This window comes from Chiloscyllium punctatum, chromosome 10, assembly GCF_047496795.1.
Source record: "Chiloscyllium punctatum isolate Juve2018m chromosome 10, sChiPun1.3, whole genome shotgun sequence".
NCBI classification, from domain to species: domain Eukaryota; kingdom Metazoa; phylum Chordata; class Chondrichthyes; order Orectolobiformes; family Hemiscylliidae; genus Chiloscyllium; species Chiloscyllium punctatum.
In genome coordinates, this window is record NC_092748.1 from 10,768,655 (window position 1) to 10,786,505 (window position 17,851).

At 40.3% G+C, this 17,851-nt stretch overlaps 1 protein-coding gene across 6 annotated transcripts in view; it reads left to right on the forward strand.

Moving 5' to 3' along the window:
• Positions 1 to 17,851, forward strand: part of LOC140481885 (double-stranded RNA-specific editase 1-like) — a 317,299-nt gene that overhangs the window by 273,128 nt on the left and 26,320 nt on the right. For all 6 annotated transcript variants that reach the window (XM_072578507.1, XM_072578510.1, XM_072578509.1 and 3 more), the window contains one exon: positions 7,378 to 7,559. In XM_072578507.1, the coding sequence (XP_072434608.1) occupies positions 7,378 to 7,559 (182 nt within the window). The remainder of the gene's footprint in view (positions 1 to 7,377; positions 7,560 to 17,851) is intronic.

The window sequence follows — 17,851 nt, forward strand, 5'->3', positions numbered from 1 at the left end:
TAAAAGCATCTGATGATTTATTTGGGTTCCTTCCCCAAGGGATGTCATCAGTCGGCTCATTACCCATTTTAGGACGTTGAACCCTACCACCAGACCCACTAATATCAATAATCCATAGATAGCTAGATTAACTAACCACCTTCCCCAACCAGTCAATCCCGAATTCCCCCATTCCCATCCCTTTTCGTTCCGGTACCGATTACCGGCCTCCCTTGGCGATTTTGTCTCACACATGTTTGGAGATATCAGTAATGTTAGAGGAGACCTCAGGTATGTATGTACAACATTCCTCTCCAATTAGTGTACAGGTACCACTCTTCTCTGACAGAATATATTCTCGAGCCATCCTGTTCTGAAGAGTTGTTAGCCTAGTGGCAATCATTTTGGTTGTTATGGCTGCTACTTGGGATTGGGTTTCGGCCAACGCATCAGCAGTATTGTAGGCCAACTCTTTCAGGAAAGCAGCCAACTTTTGTATTTCTTCTCCTGCTCGAGCGGTCCCATACATAGGTATCAAAGTCCAGAGGAGGCGATCTCCTTCGGTTACTTTCCGGGTTACTCGCCTTCCTCCCTATTTAGATTAGATTAGATTAGATTACTTACAGTGTGGAAACAGGCCCTTCGGCCCAACAAGTCCACACCGACCCGCCGAAGCGTAACCCACCCATTCCCCTACATTTACCCCTTTTACCTAACACTACAGGCAATTTAGCATGGCCAATTCACCTGATGTGCACATCTTTGGACTGTGGGAGGAAACCGGAGCACCCGGAGGAAACCCACGCAGACACTGGGAGAATGTGCAAACACCACACAGTCAGTCGCCTGAGTTGGGAATTGAACCTGGGTCTCTAGCGCTGTGAGGCAGCAATGCTAAACACTGTGCCACCGTGCCGCCATTCTGAGGTATTTTTGGGACTCTCTTTAACAGCCTCAAATGGGGAATTGTATAGGCGAGGTAGCAGCAGCTATTCCAGTCTTTCTGGTTTTGAGGTAGTGTCTGAACTGAATGGTCCCAGCACCCATTCCCGTGACATCTGCCACTCCAAACGTACTTCTCGCCGGGGATAAATGGGTACGCCTTTAAGCCCCACACCCAATATGTCCCATTCAATACTTGGGGAATGGTTGTGGGAGTAGCTTGGCTGGTGTAGACATAAGATGATTTTCCTAATTGGTAGGGTGCGGTATCATTCTGATTACAGAAACAAGTATTTACTGCTCCTTTCGGTGGGGAAACTCTAAGGCCATCGATAGCGCCCAGGGTTTTCGGGGCTGGTCAAGGGAACCATCCCGCAAAGTTATAATTACCCCTTTCAAATCTCCAAGTTGTATCATTTGAGCCTGAGTCAAATTGTTGTACATCGTACACTTTTTCTTTGGTAAGTGGTATTACCATGAGAGGAATTCCAGATTCCCCATGGCGTGGGATCTCAGCACATACCCAACAGTCGGTATGCCCCTTTAGTTTAGCATAATTCTGACATAAAGTGGTAAAATGATTTTTCCCACCCCCCTTGGCAGCTAGCGCCAATATTATCGTGACAACATAAAGCTGACCATTCATTTCAGCTGACAACCCTATCTGTCTATTCCCTAACCCTTTAAATACCAGGGAGGAGTGAGTTCATGCAACACTTACAATTGTTTTGGGATACAGTTTTTTTTTAACCAATACTTAATAGTCTCTTATCTCAGTCCATTCTTTTTACTTAGTTTGATTTCCAGAGGGTTGTCTGTAGGATGTGCTTGCCACTCTGTCGGAGGGGAAGGAGCGTCCACCGGGCCCTTAACACGAGTGTGATGATTCCACCCTTTTTCAGCAGTTCGGATGGCTGTTTCAATAGTCAGGAGAGTTAGGAACGGTCCCTCCCAGCTTGGGTGCAGTTTGGTATCTTTCCAGGTGTTTATCAGGACCCAATCACCCGGTCGTATCCGATGTACTGCGAACTCAAGTGGAGGTGTCTGGGTCAACAGACCCTTCTTCCAACAGACAAAGAAGAGCCGAGCGCCACAATATAGTTCTTTAAAAACTTATCATTGAACTCTACAGTTGGTAATTGTCCTGTCACTTCCTCATCATTTCCTCTAATTAGGGTTGGCTCAAAAATAGGCACCAAGAATGCTTCGCCTTTTACTCCGGAAACCCTGAGATTCTTGTTAGTCAATTTAACATCGGTAGATCTAAAACTTAGGGATGATCTTGCCGCTCCCGTGTCCACCAAAAATACTGCCTCCTCCCCTTCAGATCCCACCTTTAAATTCATCAAGGGTGGGTCTCAGGAGGAAGGAACCCCTGACTCCCCTAATCTTCATCTAAGGTCATTAGGGAAACGGCTTCCCTTTCTCGTGCTAATTCCAGGCATTCCCGTTTAAAATGCCCCACTTTCCCGCAATGATAACACCCTGCCTGTTGCCTTCTTTCCCGAGTATCGGACCTTTGTCTTTCGTGTCCTCCCCTATCCTTCCTGTTATCCCCTGATCTGAGTCTCCTTTTTGTTATTTCTTCTACTGCCGCCACCATCATTTTGGCTTTCTGTTTCTGCTTCTCGTCTTCCCTTTTCACATACACTTTCTGTGCGTCACATAACATTTCTTCCATCTGTCTTTCACTCCATCCATCTAATTTCTGTAATTTCTTTTTTATGTCCAGCCATAATTTAGTTACAAACTGGACCTTTAAGAGTCCCTGTGCTATCAGATTATTGGGATCCATTCCCAAATACTTCCTTGTGGCCTCCTTGAGCCTTTTAAGAAATGCAGAAGGGGTTTCATCCTTCTCTTGTCGTACTTCAAAGGCCTTAACAAAGTTTTATGATCTAGGTGCTGCCTCTTTAATTCTTAATATTACCATTTTTCATAGATCCCGCATTGACTCCCTATCTTCTCTGTCATTATTATCCAAATGAGGGTCAACATTTGGGAATTTCTGTTCTGCTGGGGCCTCTTCTTCCCCAACTGGGTGTTTCTTTTCCCATTCCTATAAAGCCGCTCTCCTAATCATACCTCGTTCTTCCCCTGAAAATAACGTTCCTAAAATTGTCATCAGTTCTTTCCAAGTATATAAATTAGGCCCTAGGAACTGATCTAATTGTTCGGCTAGTCCAACCGGATCCTCTATTAAACTTTTCATTTCCCTTTTAAAGAACCTAACTTCACTGCTAGTTAAGGGAGCGTTTACATATCTGATTGTACCTTCCCCAATCGGAACCTCTCTTAAGGGACATAATTTTCTATTTTCTATTATCTTTGCCCCTCCTTTACATGTGGTGGCTCGAATGACTCTGCCCCCCGCCAGGTTCTGCATCTTTTAGTTCAGAGTCCGTTCCCCTTTCTGTGTCTGGACTCAGTTCTACTTCGGGAGCTGTAGGCTCGTTCCGGGGAGTAGTATATGGGGGCTGCACACACGTTAAGGGATCCCATTGTGGCTTCCCTTGTTCATTCTTTTTCTGTTCTTTCCCCGATTCCTCCGTATTCATGGGACATAATTTTACTCCCACACTCCCTGTCCAACAAGCCACATAATCGGACTCTTTGACTGTACGGTTCTTTTCGATTGACATATATATTAAGATCTTGACACAGCCAATCCTCATCGAACCCATATTTGGGCCAAAAAAAACCAGGCGCCTTAATACTTTCTCTAGTCCAAATGAAACAACAATAGTTTATCATTGTAGCCTTATCTTTCTCCCGCGTCTGGGGGTTGTGTTCCCAATTGCCTAACTTTTTCCCCCAAAGGACTGTCGGGCGGAATATATTCCCCGTTAACATTATTTACAGATCGATCGTTACACAGGCAACTCCCCGTGCCTCCCATTGTTGCTAATTTAATTAATCTTAACGAAGTCCGGTGTCACATTCTTCCACACCCCCTTCAGGGTCCTGACAAGACATCCTTACTCGTCCAATTAATCTGACCAATTATATGCTTTTTTTTGAGACTTGAACTGTTCTCCATAAATCGCTTTTATGTAAGGATAAAAGAGATTAGTTTGAAACTGATAGTAAGGCAGTCATGACCTGTAAAAAGAACAGGAGTTCACATTTTATTTCATAATCTGTAAAATCCTTAACCTTAAAAGAAATCATGTTAAAATTTCCACAGTAGAAATCAGATTCAAAACAGTCCCGGATCTCAAGCTCCAGGGAGCAGAGCACAAACATTCAATCACCAACAAACAAATGTGCATTCAAACTGAATCACAAAGGATTTCTCCTAGCTGTATAGGTCTCTCTCTCTCTCACACACCACACACACACACACACACACACACACACACACACACACACACACACACACACACACACACACACACACACACACACACATACAGATACCTAGACACTGTATCTCACAGACACTTTGAGCTTCCCGCAACAACTCCTCTAGCTTTTGACTATTCTTCTGGACGTCCGGCTTTAAGTTAGTTACGAAGTAGCCCTTCAGCTACTAGCCCTTCTGACACGGGCTGTTTTCCATTGGCATATGCTTTATTTTATATATCGCCAATTCCCCGTACTTCCGTTCATCCCGACCACCAAGGCAATACTTAAAGGTCTCTTTTCTTACCTTGGTCTGTGCACAGAGTTACCTGGTCGTTTTGGTGCGTCCTGCAGCAAATAACCGCTGCCCCCGGTTGCCCGGATATATCCTTTAAGACCTTTCCCTACCTGGGTCTTGTGCACAAGAGTTGCCCGACCGAACCTGCCGCATCTGCCTGCCTTGTTTCCAGGGTGTCCTAGTCTGGATCGTACTCGCCTAAACCGCGAACGACAAGCAAGGGAGTCGGGGATCACCAAAATCGGCGAGGTGCACCTCCCCCGTTGTCCCAAGAGTGTTTAGCGGTCGGAGTTTTGGATTCCGGACGAGCCCCCAATTGTGAGAAACAGAACTCACTCACAAATCAGCCTGAGACAAAGCCTTGGAAACAAGAACAATTTATTACAGCCTTGCAAGTACCAGACACTTCTGCAATCAAGCAGAAATGTGTGCGAAAACGGAGCATATAAGCATTCTTATTCAGTTTACAAGTTGCGGAATCACGCCTCCCTTTTCCCATCCTATCATAAGCCGATTACCTCACTTGTTTTTTTCTCTCTAGTTATTTTCTTATCTAGCGATCCTGCTGTCCTTGTATGTCTGCATTCTTTGTTCCTTGTTTGTTACAGCTTGTTCTTTTATTCAGTTTCTCTTATCATACTATAAGCTTTATTGTGAAATGCCACTGCTGCTGCTTTTTGTGGTCAGCTACAACCCTTCATAGTTATTTCCTAGCTTAAAACTATTTTCTTTAAAAGACTCGCTATATTCATTAAAGTCTTAGCCTTAAGTATGCTACAGGCTACATGCTACAAGAATTCCGCGACCGTTTGTGTAATGTTCCCCTTCCTCTCCCTCCACAACACCCCCTCCCCCACCTGCAGAAACTACATTTCTAAACTCCCACAATATGAATAATTTCAGCAATACTGGTTCAATTCTTATTCTGGCTGAAGGAGACTTGGAGCTTGTCTTGTTGTTCTGCCCATGAGAATGGAATGTAATGACAATATAACATTGACAAAAATTGCCAACGAAACGACTTCAGGACAAAGTATTTGCAGAGCCAAAGATCTACAATAAGCAGAGTACATGTGACTAGCTACACTAAGCTGCATATTATCTTAACATTTAACTCTGAAATTAGAGTTGGCTCTTTTAGGAGTACAATCACATAACCATGCTTGAAAAATGAAATTCTTCCTCAGAAAGCTGTAGAAATATATCAGTTCAATTTTCAAGACTGAACTTAATGCGTTTTAGTCTGGTGAAGGTATCAGAGGATATGGAACAAAGGCAGGTAAATGGAGCTGAGGCACAAATCAACAGTAATCTACTTGAATGATGAAACAGGCTTAAGAAGTAGAATGCCATACCTCTTCTCCTCTGTCCTTCAAAATGACTGGTGAGTCTTGGAAAACCCAAAAATAAATAAAATTGTAATTCTGTGTAATCACATATTAAGAATAGACTAAAAAAGTGCATTAAATAGAAATTAAAATGAGCAAAAGTAATCACTGTTATACAACTGAAAAATTATCCGATAATTTTAATGTTGAATAGTTTATAAAGCTAAATAGGTCCTTATTTTGTAATGTTTTATGGCCTGCATCACCCTGTGCCAACTGTGAAATAGCCTGTTGTTATGATAAATTCTTAAGTGGAATTCTTTGATTGTATTATACTGTTTTGTTACGGGTCTGATCTTCCTAACAGTATTTTAATTGAATTTTATTGCCAATTTTCCACTGCAGTTATTTATTTCCAGTGTAAAGTCGCAGAAGGCTGGCAGACAGTTTGAGTTTTAACAGCCTTGACCAGCCAAGGAACTAAATCACCTTTTTGGAACAGCTAAATAATTATAGAAAGCAAGCATGGAAACATGGACTGGAGCCAGTTTACTCTCCCAGATGGGGATGGTATGGAGTTAAATCCAAAAAGTAAAAAGAATTCAAAATCAGATAGTTCATAAATGTATCAGTTACTAATTAATACAGAGGACTAAATTCTGTAACGAGATGTCCACTTCCCATTCATTTTGTTGTTATTTTTGAGAGTTAAACAACTTTTGTTATTGTGGAATTTTGGGCCGGTGAAAAGTCTGTTTGAGTTGAATTTCTTAGGGAGATAACACTTTAAAGAAACAATACTAATCTCTCAGTGAACTGAATCATAAGTTGTATCTTTACTTCAGTTAATTTGCACAAGAGTAATTTTACAGCAATCTAGATATCTGAATTAAACAGTGTTTCTTAATAAACTCTTAATATGATTCACGATTTCAGTATAGCTAACACAGAATTGTATCATCAGATACTATCAGTATTTGTTGGCTCATCATAGCTGAAACTGAATAGTTTATTTTGAAGCTAAATTGTTACTTGGTATGTCACTACGCCTTTTAAAAGTGTATGGTCATTTTGTTTTTGGAAATAGAAGACTTCTGTTAAGTGGTGATGAACTGCAATTTACTGGTCTCATTTGATCTTGCAAATGTGTCAACGTGGTGATGCAGACCTAGGATCTGCTTCAAAGTGTTATTGAAAACCAGAAATATAATACAGGAAGGGTATATGGTAAACATTTGGAGTCTGAAATGTTTGAGTGATATTTGCAGTAGTTTGCTTTATGGTGGTCTTCATGTGTGACATTTATTAATGATTTCAAGTGTGCAGTATCACACAAGTGTACCGCAAAATTTTAGTCTGGAGCAGAATGTCTTACTGTAGTGTAGATGTTGAAAGCTATTTTATTACTAAATATTTTTATGGTTTAACTTGATGACAATCCTCTGAATATCACTTAATGGCAAAAAAAAATCTTTGTACTTTCAGGTGGAATGTCCTTGGGATTCAGGGAGCTCTACTAAGCCACTTTATGGAGCCTGTCTATTTTGCCAGCATCATCCTCGGTAGTTTGTACCATGCTGACCACTTGTCTCGAGCAGTCTACCAGAGAATCAGTGAAATTGAAGATCTCCCAAGCATTTATATTCTCAACAGGCCTTTACTTAGTGGTAAGTTATCTATTGCATAACTTAGCATCAAATCAGAACACTGTATGTACATGCATGTGTCAAAAAGGGGCTGGCTTTGGACCGCGTGATTTATATTCAAAGGGAACTGATTCATTCTCCATATAGCAGAATTCCTAACCTGATATTAAATTACATTGAATATGCTATAAAGCTGCAATGAATAAGTTAATGCTGTATGTAATTCAATCTTTCAATAAATAATGCTTTGTTTTACATTCACATAGAGAGCAGCATGGACTCTGGATTTCTTTTTTTGACCCTTTTGGTTTCTAAAGAATGGGTGAGGAATGGGTATGGCAGTATTAACACATGGTGACCTGTTTTTCCCTCCTCACCAACAGCTGCAAGAAATATTCTCCCCTTGTCAAATCAAGGGATGTGTAGTTGAACTGCAACACTGTCGCAGATGCCCTTGCAGGTAGAGTAGAAGATTTGCTGTTCAGCAGTTAATGTAGCTGTGAGATCAAATCAGCAACTATTTAAACTGCAAATTAGGTAATGCTACTGGCAAGAAAAGGAGATAGCACACCCAGACAGAGAGAACAAATGGAAAATTAATGTAGAAGTTCAATTTCAGGTTGCAGACTGAAGATAGTGATTTTTAATGATGAGAACGCAAATGTTTGTTTGGAAATAATTGGAAACACCAATGGCTGAAATTAACATCTATGTCGAGATGTCACATTAAAGCACTGTGGAGAATAAATGACTGGATATTCTGAATGTGTTGCAGTTCATTTCAGTGCACTGGAATACCAAAATGATACTCACTATGGTCATAGTCAGTGGTGTTCACCTTCACAAATGAAACCTTGTTATATCTAAACATTGCAAAAGCAGCTGCAACTTTAATGTCCAGTGCACTTGCATTTACCCAGTGCAGAGGAAAAGATATTGTCATATTTTACACTGAATGTAATATTTCAATGCATATGAAAGCCACTGGAGCATTTTAGAAAGTGTAGCAGTTATATATTCCTGAACAGAGCAGACTGTTTGTGCTGGGAATATGTTGCATGACTTGTTCACTCTATGGATTATATCAAATGTATGAGATGACTTCCTGTTTACGCCTCTACAGTTTGATGTATTTATATTCTCATGCATTATACAATCATTCCTGCATTGATAAAACTATTTTCTCGGGTACATAAGTGGCCTGCTTGTGGAGTGTAAAAGGATGTTTTTCAGTCACACAGGATCAAGGCAGTTCTACCATTTGTCACATCAACCTTGAAAATGTTTAATGGAACCGAGCTGTTATGTTTCCACAGGCCATGTGCTAACTTTGACTCTCGTATTTCTTGATACATTACTTGCCACTCTGTATATCTGTCTTGGCCCTGAATCCATCTGAAGTACGTGCAAGCATTTCCTCTGACTGAAAAGTATATTGATTTTACTGTTTTTGCCTTTTATGCTAAATACAGAGATGGCAAAACTTAGGCCGATATAAATTGCAATATTTCAGTATTAGTAGCCTGTGGTTAATGAATTTCAAATGTAGAAATGGGTGAGGAGGGCAATTTTTGATAGTTGTCAAGTAGTTCTGAACCAATCTCTTGTCTACTTTGTGTCTTCTAACATAAATAAGAACACTTAAAACTCTTCAGTACAAACTGGGTTCATTAGCTGTGTCCAGGAACAAATTGGCTGATTGAATTGCACACTTTGTTCATTGGATGACTGCCACTTCATGTGTCAACCTCCATTTGCCTCTGTCTCCAGAGTAATTTGACTAATCATTTACTCTTAACTACTAATTCACAGAATTGAAAGGATGAATGTGTTCACAGTAAACCTCCCTGACCTTGCTGGTTTGTAATTTGTGTTTCACTTCACAAGCAGCACCATAAGCAAAGCAATAACTGGCTTTATTTAATTCTATTTGTCAGTACAGACCTTGTAGTGTAATGAGAACACAAATTTGTCCCAGAATATGAGCTGTTTTGCAGAGTACTTGGCTAATTTTTTAAAGCTAAATTAATTTTCTATTTTTCTAATCAGCATATTCAGAGATGTTATTACACACCTCTGTAGCAGGTGGGACTTGAACCTGGATCTCCCAGTCCAGGGGTAGGGACACTGCCACAGCATCACAAGGGCTCTAAATTTCCTGTTTGATAAGTGGCAGTGGAATTGACAGCAAATATTAAGGTTTCACAGGTAGAATTGCCTTGTGATTTCCAGCACTCCTCCCTTACCCATATGAGTTCATGACCTGCTACATGGGATGTTTTACTCCATCAGTACGTTTATAACCCATTGTTGAGACAGTTGATCCCAGTGTTCTGGGACCATGACTGTAAACATGGCCTTCCCATTTATAAGAGGTAACATCGCATAGACTAAGAGTTTAAATAATTGTTTGGAATTATGAGTAACTACAGGCTAGAATTAAACTTCTTTGTCCAACGTTGTGGTTCTGTTCGCCGAGCTGGGAATTTGTCTTGCAAACGTTTTGTCCCCTGTCTAGGTGACATCCTCAGTGCTTGGGAGCCTCCTGTGAACCGCTTCTGTGCTGTTTCCTCCGACATTTATAGTGGCCTGTCTCTGCCGCTTCCGGTTGTCAGTTCTTTGTCCAACCTTTAATCGCAATAGCTATGAAGTGTTTAATGTCATTGTGCCGTTGATAAAGTCTGTGTAGAATCCCAAGGTATTTGCTGACCAACCATATATCTTGCTGACCAACAAAATTGACACACATTCGATTAAAAGGACAATGGCTGCCTCATTAAGAAGTTGGCAACAGACAGTAGTGGTTTATGGTTATTTTTCAGACTGTTAAAACAAAACGTGTCCTATGAGAAGTCAAGATTAGGACATTGCATTGATGTACAATACAGACCTGAACACGGATATACCAGTATCAAAATTTCAGATGTCATGAAACTTGGAAATGTAGCAAATAATGAAAAGACTTGTAACAGACTCGAGATAATTTTGAAATCATTCTCAAGTTGTGGAACTCACTTGCTTGGAAGGCATTTATTACCTCTCCCCAGTTATTATTGAAAAGATTGTCATGGGTTTCTTTCGGTCCACAACAGTCCATTTGATAAATGGACTGCACAATGCTCTTAGACAAGGAGTTTCAGGAATTTGAGCACTCATGCTCAGAATCTTTACTTTTAAAATTTACTCGTCCAAGGGATTTGGGTGCGTAGTCACACATTGGATGGGAGATTTCCTCCCCTGAAGGCCACGAGTGAAACAGATGGGATTTTACAAAAATCTGTCATAGTTTTCACAGTCACTATTGAGATTAACTTTCAATTCCAGACTGTCTTTTCTCTCTCAACTTCTTCAGGATGTAATTTCCCAGCACTGGAGAAGGTAGGACTTGGGCACAGGCCTCCTGGCTCAGAGGTAGGGACACTATCACTGTGCCACAAGACCCCTTTTAATTTTATACTTTTATTTAATTAAGTTTCAATTCCACCTGCTTTTGTGGAATTTGTACCTCTGTCCCAAAGCTTTAAGCTGGGTCTTCTGGTCACTAGACCGTCATTTTCCTGTGATGTGTAGCTAGCAGAAGAAATTGGAGGTGAATTTTCTAGTACTCTTGCTGCTCTAATACTATGCTGTGGTGCAGATTGCAAACTTGGAAGGTGCTGCCAAAGGTATTTTGACAAATAGGTGAGCATATACTGTTGATAATGCATTCTGAGCCACTGTATCGCAGTACTGGAGGGCCTGGATGTTTAAGCCAATGTATGAGAAATTGATTGTCTTTGAATTGTCAGCTTATAGCCCCACTTAATGATGGAGAGAAGTTCAGCAATGAAACAGGTAAAGAACGTTTGTCCAAAGGCATTAACCTGCACAACCCATGCAACTGTGTCCTGGGCAGAGATGATAAACGGTCACTGTCTGCGGCCACCATCCTCAGTGACTGTTGTAACTGTCAACCAGAAAGTTTTCCTCTGATTCCCACTGACTTCAACTTAAGTAAAGTTTCTTTATACTCCATCCACTTGACAGCTGCCTTGATTTTATGTTAACTGCAAAGCAATGTATGTTTGCACAGCACCTTTATTGTACTGAAATGTCAAAAGAGCATTACAAAATACAGAATACCAAGCCACCTAAGTTTGGTTCGAGAGGAAAATTTTAAAGAATGCTCAGAGGAAGAAAGTAAGATAAAAAGCTTTCAGGGAAAGCTTTCAGAGCTTGGAGCCTTGATTACTGAATACAGCCATCAATGGTGGGAACTGGAGGGGAATCTCTCCACACAAACAAAGATTTAGGGGGCTGTTGGAAGTCTGTCATTACAGCTCTGGGATATCACTGCAAAAGTTCTTCAGGGTCATCTCCTTGCTCCAAACATCTTTACTGCTTCATCAATGACCCTGCTTTGATTGTAAGGTCAGAAGTGGGGAAGTTTGCTTATGATTCTACAATGTCCAACATTACAAGGCATAAATCAGGAGTATGATGAAATATTTTTCACTTGCCTGGAGGCAGCACTCAGGAAGCTTGTTACCATCCAAGAGAAAGCAGCTGGTTTGACTGGCATCACATCTATAAGTACTCATTCTGTCCAGCACTGATGCTCAGTAGCAAGTGCATACAGTCTAAAAGATGCAGTCTAAAAAATATTTTGCTAAGGCTCCTGAGATAGCACCTTCCAAACCCAGAGCAATGGCATGCAGATACATGGTTACACCACCACCTGCAAGTTCCCTTCCATGCCAGTAACCATCCTGACTTGGAAATATATTACCAAACTTCAGTGCTGATGGTTCAAGATCCTGGAACTCCCTTTCAAATTGCATTTTAGGGGTACTGATGTCAAGGGAAAGACATTATATGCTGTTCCAGTGAGTGATGCCCTCATTGCATGCCTGAACAATAAAATAAAAATGTTTGTGGTTTTCACTGGGACTGTTTTGAAGTCTTTTCCCTAAACAGTTCATTTACTGTACATATTCAAATTCACGGGTATTTCATCCATCTTGTTGGTTTGATTTATTGGGTACTCTCTTATTTTTCAAGGTTGCTCATTTTCAAGATCATTCATTATGATCATGGCTGATCACCCATCTCAGTCCTGTGTTCCTGTTTTCTTCCCATCTTTCTAACCCTAAGAACTTGAAAGTCTTCAATGTTTTGGCCTCATCAACTTCCTGTAACAAAGAATTTCACAAGCTCACCACTCTCTGGGTGAAGACATTTATTCTCATCTCTATCAAAAAGGTCTCCTCCTTATCCTTTAAACTGTGACCCCCTGGTTCTGGACTCCCTGATCTTTGAGAACATCTTTCCTGAATCTACCCTATCTAATCTTGCTAGAATTGTATCAGTCTCTTCGAGATACCCCTGCATTGTTCTTTACTTAAGTGACTATAGTCATAATTGATCCAGTCTCTTTCTATACATCAGTCTCACCATCCCAGGAATAATTCTGGGAAACCTTCTTTGCACTCAGTAGCCAGAGTATCCTTCCTCCGATAAGGAGACCAAAACTGCACACATACCCCAGGTATGGTCTTACCAATGCCCTGTACAGTTGCAGCAAGGCATCCCTGTTCCTGTACCATGACCTGCCTTCATTATTTGTTGCATCTGCATGCTTACTTTCGTGATGGTACCCAAGTCTTATTGCACCATCCACACCCCTAATTTATTGCCATTCAGATAATAAATCTGATGATAAATAGCTGGAAACTGGAAATTTGACATCATTCTGGTAGTCGACAGGTGATCATAATCTGATATGACTATGTGAGATAATATTGTTCCATAATCTGAAATCGTTTCTGGACTTTAGTTTGATTTGACCCAACTGCATTGCATTTCTGGTGACAGCGAAACCACCTGACAATTTTCAAAGATTGTTCTGATATATGCGTCTCAAGATCAGGCCAGTGTCTGTCCTCAGTGGCACATTTGGTCTTAACGTCTTCTTCAGGGTGGATTTTCCCTCTTGCCATTCTCTCACCAGTCTTTCACTCACACTAAAGTCTTTCGTTCCAGCACAGTTTTTTGATGAGTTAGCAAATGTTTTATTTTTGAAACTGTTTTGTTGGAAATCACATTCCTATCCATTTGCTCTGTCTTAAGTTGACTCTGAATTAAACTTACCCACACTTGCAACATAGTATTTATTACCTGCTTGACCCCTTAATCCAAATCATAAGGTTACTGAAACACACATTTGTAGGATGTAAAAGCTGAGTCGTGCAAGTTTAATTTGACCTTCCTGACTAGGGGAGAATGGTCAACCTTTATGCAAAAGCAGTTTTCTTGGGGTGATATATAAAGTTATCTATATAGGTTGATTTATCTTCCATGATCTACAGTATGCAAATCACAGTATGTTGAGAGAACTGTTACATCAACAGCTGCATCTTTTTTCCCTGTGATCTTCACTCTGTCTTCCCTCACACTGCATTGTTGTTTGGCAGTCCTAGACCTCAAATAGATGTACAGCAGATAGCAGTCATCGCCTCCCCAGTGGGGCTGCTGAGCATTGAAGAGCTATTGGGCTCCAGATCCTGGGGAAGACCACTGCTGCCCAGCTATGTGTCTGATAGGTCTTTCCCTGAAAGAGATCATTTGTTGCTATTGCTGGCCTTCCAACTGGTGGCCAACACCTGTGTCGTCTTCATTAAATACCACTTATTATATCTAATGTGGGCTGCCACATCTCATAAAGGATATCAAGAGATAATACGAATGAGATTTAACAAAATGGCGTAAGGGTAAGGGACCTTAGTTATGTGAAAATAATAGAGATGGAGTTGTTGGTCTTGGAGAGAATCAACAATCAATGTGATTGAGACCTTCAAAGGGCTTTGATAGAGTAACTCATGACAAACCTTTTCTACTTGCACAAAGGCTAATAAACAGCACAGAAATTTAGATCATTTGAAAAGGAACAGGGGAAATATTTTTATTTTGTTGAGTTTGTATATATCTGGAATGCAAGAGTTATGCAAGTTTCAATAGTAAGTTTCAAAATGAAATTCTATATGTAGGGAAGAATTTGCAAGGCTTTGGATTAACAGTCAGGAATTGGGACAAATTGGACAGCATATTTCTTTCTGATACTCTGTTCCTGACCTGTTTAAATTGACATAGTTTTTATATTGTCTTCCATCATGCATCACGTCACACTCCCCTACATTAAATTTGATTTGCAATGTGTCCTCTGATTTCTAAGTCTGGCAGTATTGTTGTTAAGTCTACATATGTCATCTGCATCTCACTGTTTATTGTCTTAACTTTCCTTCTCCACTATTCAAAATCGACATTTATGTTGTTAATAGACTTGACCCAGAGATTCGCTTATGTTTACATTTACATTACAAAACTTGTAATTTGTTGAAATTGAGGAGTGTGTTGATCTTAACAGTGAATTCCTACAAGTAGATTGTAGCATTTAGTCCATTTCTTTTTCTGTGAAGATTTCCTATAAATGCTGTGGGCTACCAAAGAGTTAAGAGGCATTTTGAAAGGAACTGATATTGCCTCTGAAATAACCAATTTGTCTCACTGCATTTAAGCCCTTCTCAGCCACAAACTTCAGTGAAAAGCTCAAAGTCTTCAGTCTGTTCTGCTTGGCTGAATATGACCCTTGTGCAGTAATGACCTACAGACCTCCATGCAGCCCCAAAATAAGCGTGATTTAATGTGCACAGGCAGCTGCTGAGAGATTGTAAAAGATTACCATCTATCACAACGAAACTAGGCATTGCAAGCAGGTCAAACATCACATCGGCAAACAGTCTGATTTGTAATCTCTTGAAGTCTGGCAGGAATTTCACATTCAAAACTGGCAAAGCAGCCTGCTATGTTGAACTAAATGATGAAGCTTAAGGGTATTGAATCAAGTCAACTATGTCCAGGTTGAGGTTGAGATTCATTCTTAGAGCCACTTCAGGAAGTACTGTTAAGTGAATTTTTTTATTATCATTAACACTTTCTGTTGGACTTAGGAACTGAGAAACATGAGAGTTTGCCAGAAATTGTGCAGTGTGAATTAGGATTTGTTTGAGTGCAGGTTTCTTTGTAATGCACAAGGAAGAGAAGACTCTGTTTTTGATGATGTGTTTCTTTCTTGTTAATTGTGCTGAAGTATATAATTCAAATATTGTATTAACTTTATGATGATCCACAAGGGTCATAATCTAAAATGAATGCAGATTTGCTTAAAAAGCTGCTCCTTTGTTGGAATTGAGATCAGTGGGTTTGAATTATGTAGGGGAGAGAATTTATTGAGATAACATGGCAGAGGTTTGTCCATGTTTGATGTGGATCAAATTTCCAGAAGATCGTTTTTGGAATGAGTGTATTTTAGTTTTGATTGTTTTATTTTTTTTGAGAATATCTAATTATGTCTTCCAAACTTTTATTTTCAAGGATTAGTTCATAATAATATTTTAACTTTGCAGTGAAATGGTTCATATTACACAGCAAAACCAAAGTTTTCATATTAACATTGAGCATGCTAAGAGTTTTTGTGAAGAACCAAGTCTTTTCATGACTGGAGTTTAAAAGCATCAAGAATTGCCTGGTGATAGCTCATGTCTCTTAGATGCTTTTTAACTCTTCCTGAGGTGTCAGTGTTTTGAGAACATACATGTGTTACAGTAAATGTGTGTTCATGGCACTCCACGGAGTGAGAAATCAATGTTTGAGCCAGCTCGTGTAAACACCTCCCACCAGTTACCAGTGTCTGTGATGGTTAGGTCATGAGGACAAAATAAATTAGGTACATGGCCCCTGATGCAGCCAGAGTCTGGCAATTTTGTCTTTCAGAACTCAACCAGATCAGAGGTTAAAGTAGTTCATCAGTTGGTATGGTGTTTAGCATTTGTTATTGTCAGTTAAAATTTGACACCTAGTGTTGGTGCTGAGAACTTTACAGGACAGTAGCCACCCATTTGTGTACCACTATGCTGTCCTCCCACCTGCCAATTTCTGTTGGGTCTAGTCTGCTGTAAGGCAGGACAGGACTAAGGATTATACAGTCTTAGATATACAGCACGGAAACAGACCCTTTGGCCCAACTTGTCTAGATTTCCAAAACTTAATTAGTCTTATTCGCCTGCATTTGGCCCATATCCCTCTAAACCCTTCCTACCTGTGTACCTGTCCAAATGTCGTTTAAATGTTGGATTGTTCTTGCCTCTACTATTCCCTCTGGCAGCTCATTCCATAAATGCACCACCCTCTGGGTGAAAAAGTTGCCCCTCAGGTCCCTTTTAAATCTTTACCTTTAAACCTGTGCCCTCTAGTTTTGGATTCCCCTGCCCTGTGGAGAAAACCTGATGACTTTATAAACCTCTATAAGGTCACACTTCAGTGAAAAAATGTCCCAGCCTATCCAGCCTCTCCTTATATCTCAAACATTCCAGCTTCAGTAACAACCTTGTAAATCTTTTTTGCACCCTACCTAGTTTAATTACATGTTTCCTTATAGCAGGAAGACCAGAATTATATGCAGTACTCCAAATGTGGCCATACCGATATCTTGTACAGCTGTAATGTTATGTCCCAACTCCTGTATTCAGTGCTCTAACAGATGAAGGCAAACATACCAAATGCCTTCTTCACCAACCTGTCTACCTGAGATGCCACTTTCAGGGAATTACATAACTGCATCCCTTGGTTTTCCTGTTTGGCAACACTTGCCAGGGCCCTACCATTAACCAGTGTAAGACCTATACTGGTTTGTCTTAGCAAAATGCACTTCCTCGCATTTATCTCAATTAAGCTCCATCTGTCATTCCTCGGCCCCCTGGCTCAGTTGATCAAAATCCTGTTGTACTCTTGAATAACCTTCCGTTACAGAGGACTCGTGAATTTTGACTGAAAGATATGACTCTGTAGAGTTGGAAAGACTGAGATTGTTGCCTTAGTTGTATTCAGACAAAGTCACTGTCAAATTTATTGTGATAAGTCCCACTCAGTATTTTTGTGCTTTTGTTTTGTATAACTGGTTATCTAGACCACTTCAGATTGAATCATTTATAGACTCGTATCAGGTGCAAGTCAAAACCAGTTGAAAGAGGCATATTTCTCTGTATTAATAGTGTCATTAACCAATTAGGGTATTACCAGTAATTCCAGAAAAATCTTAAACAAATGATATTACCAGCAATCCATTACATTTCTCTGAGGATATATCTGTGGAATAAAATGGGGAGAGATTTGTGTTTTGAATATTGGACAAACAGGGAGAAAACTAGTCACCAGGATACATGAACACCAACTAGCCACAAAAAGACATGACCCTCCTCTCTCACTAGTAGCCTTACATA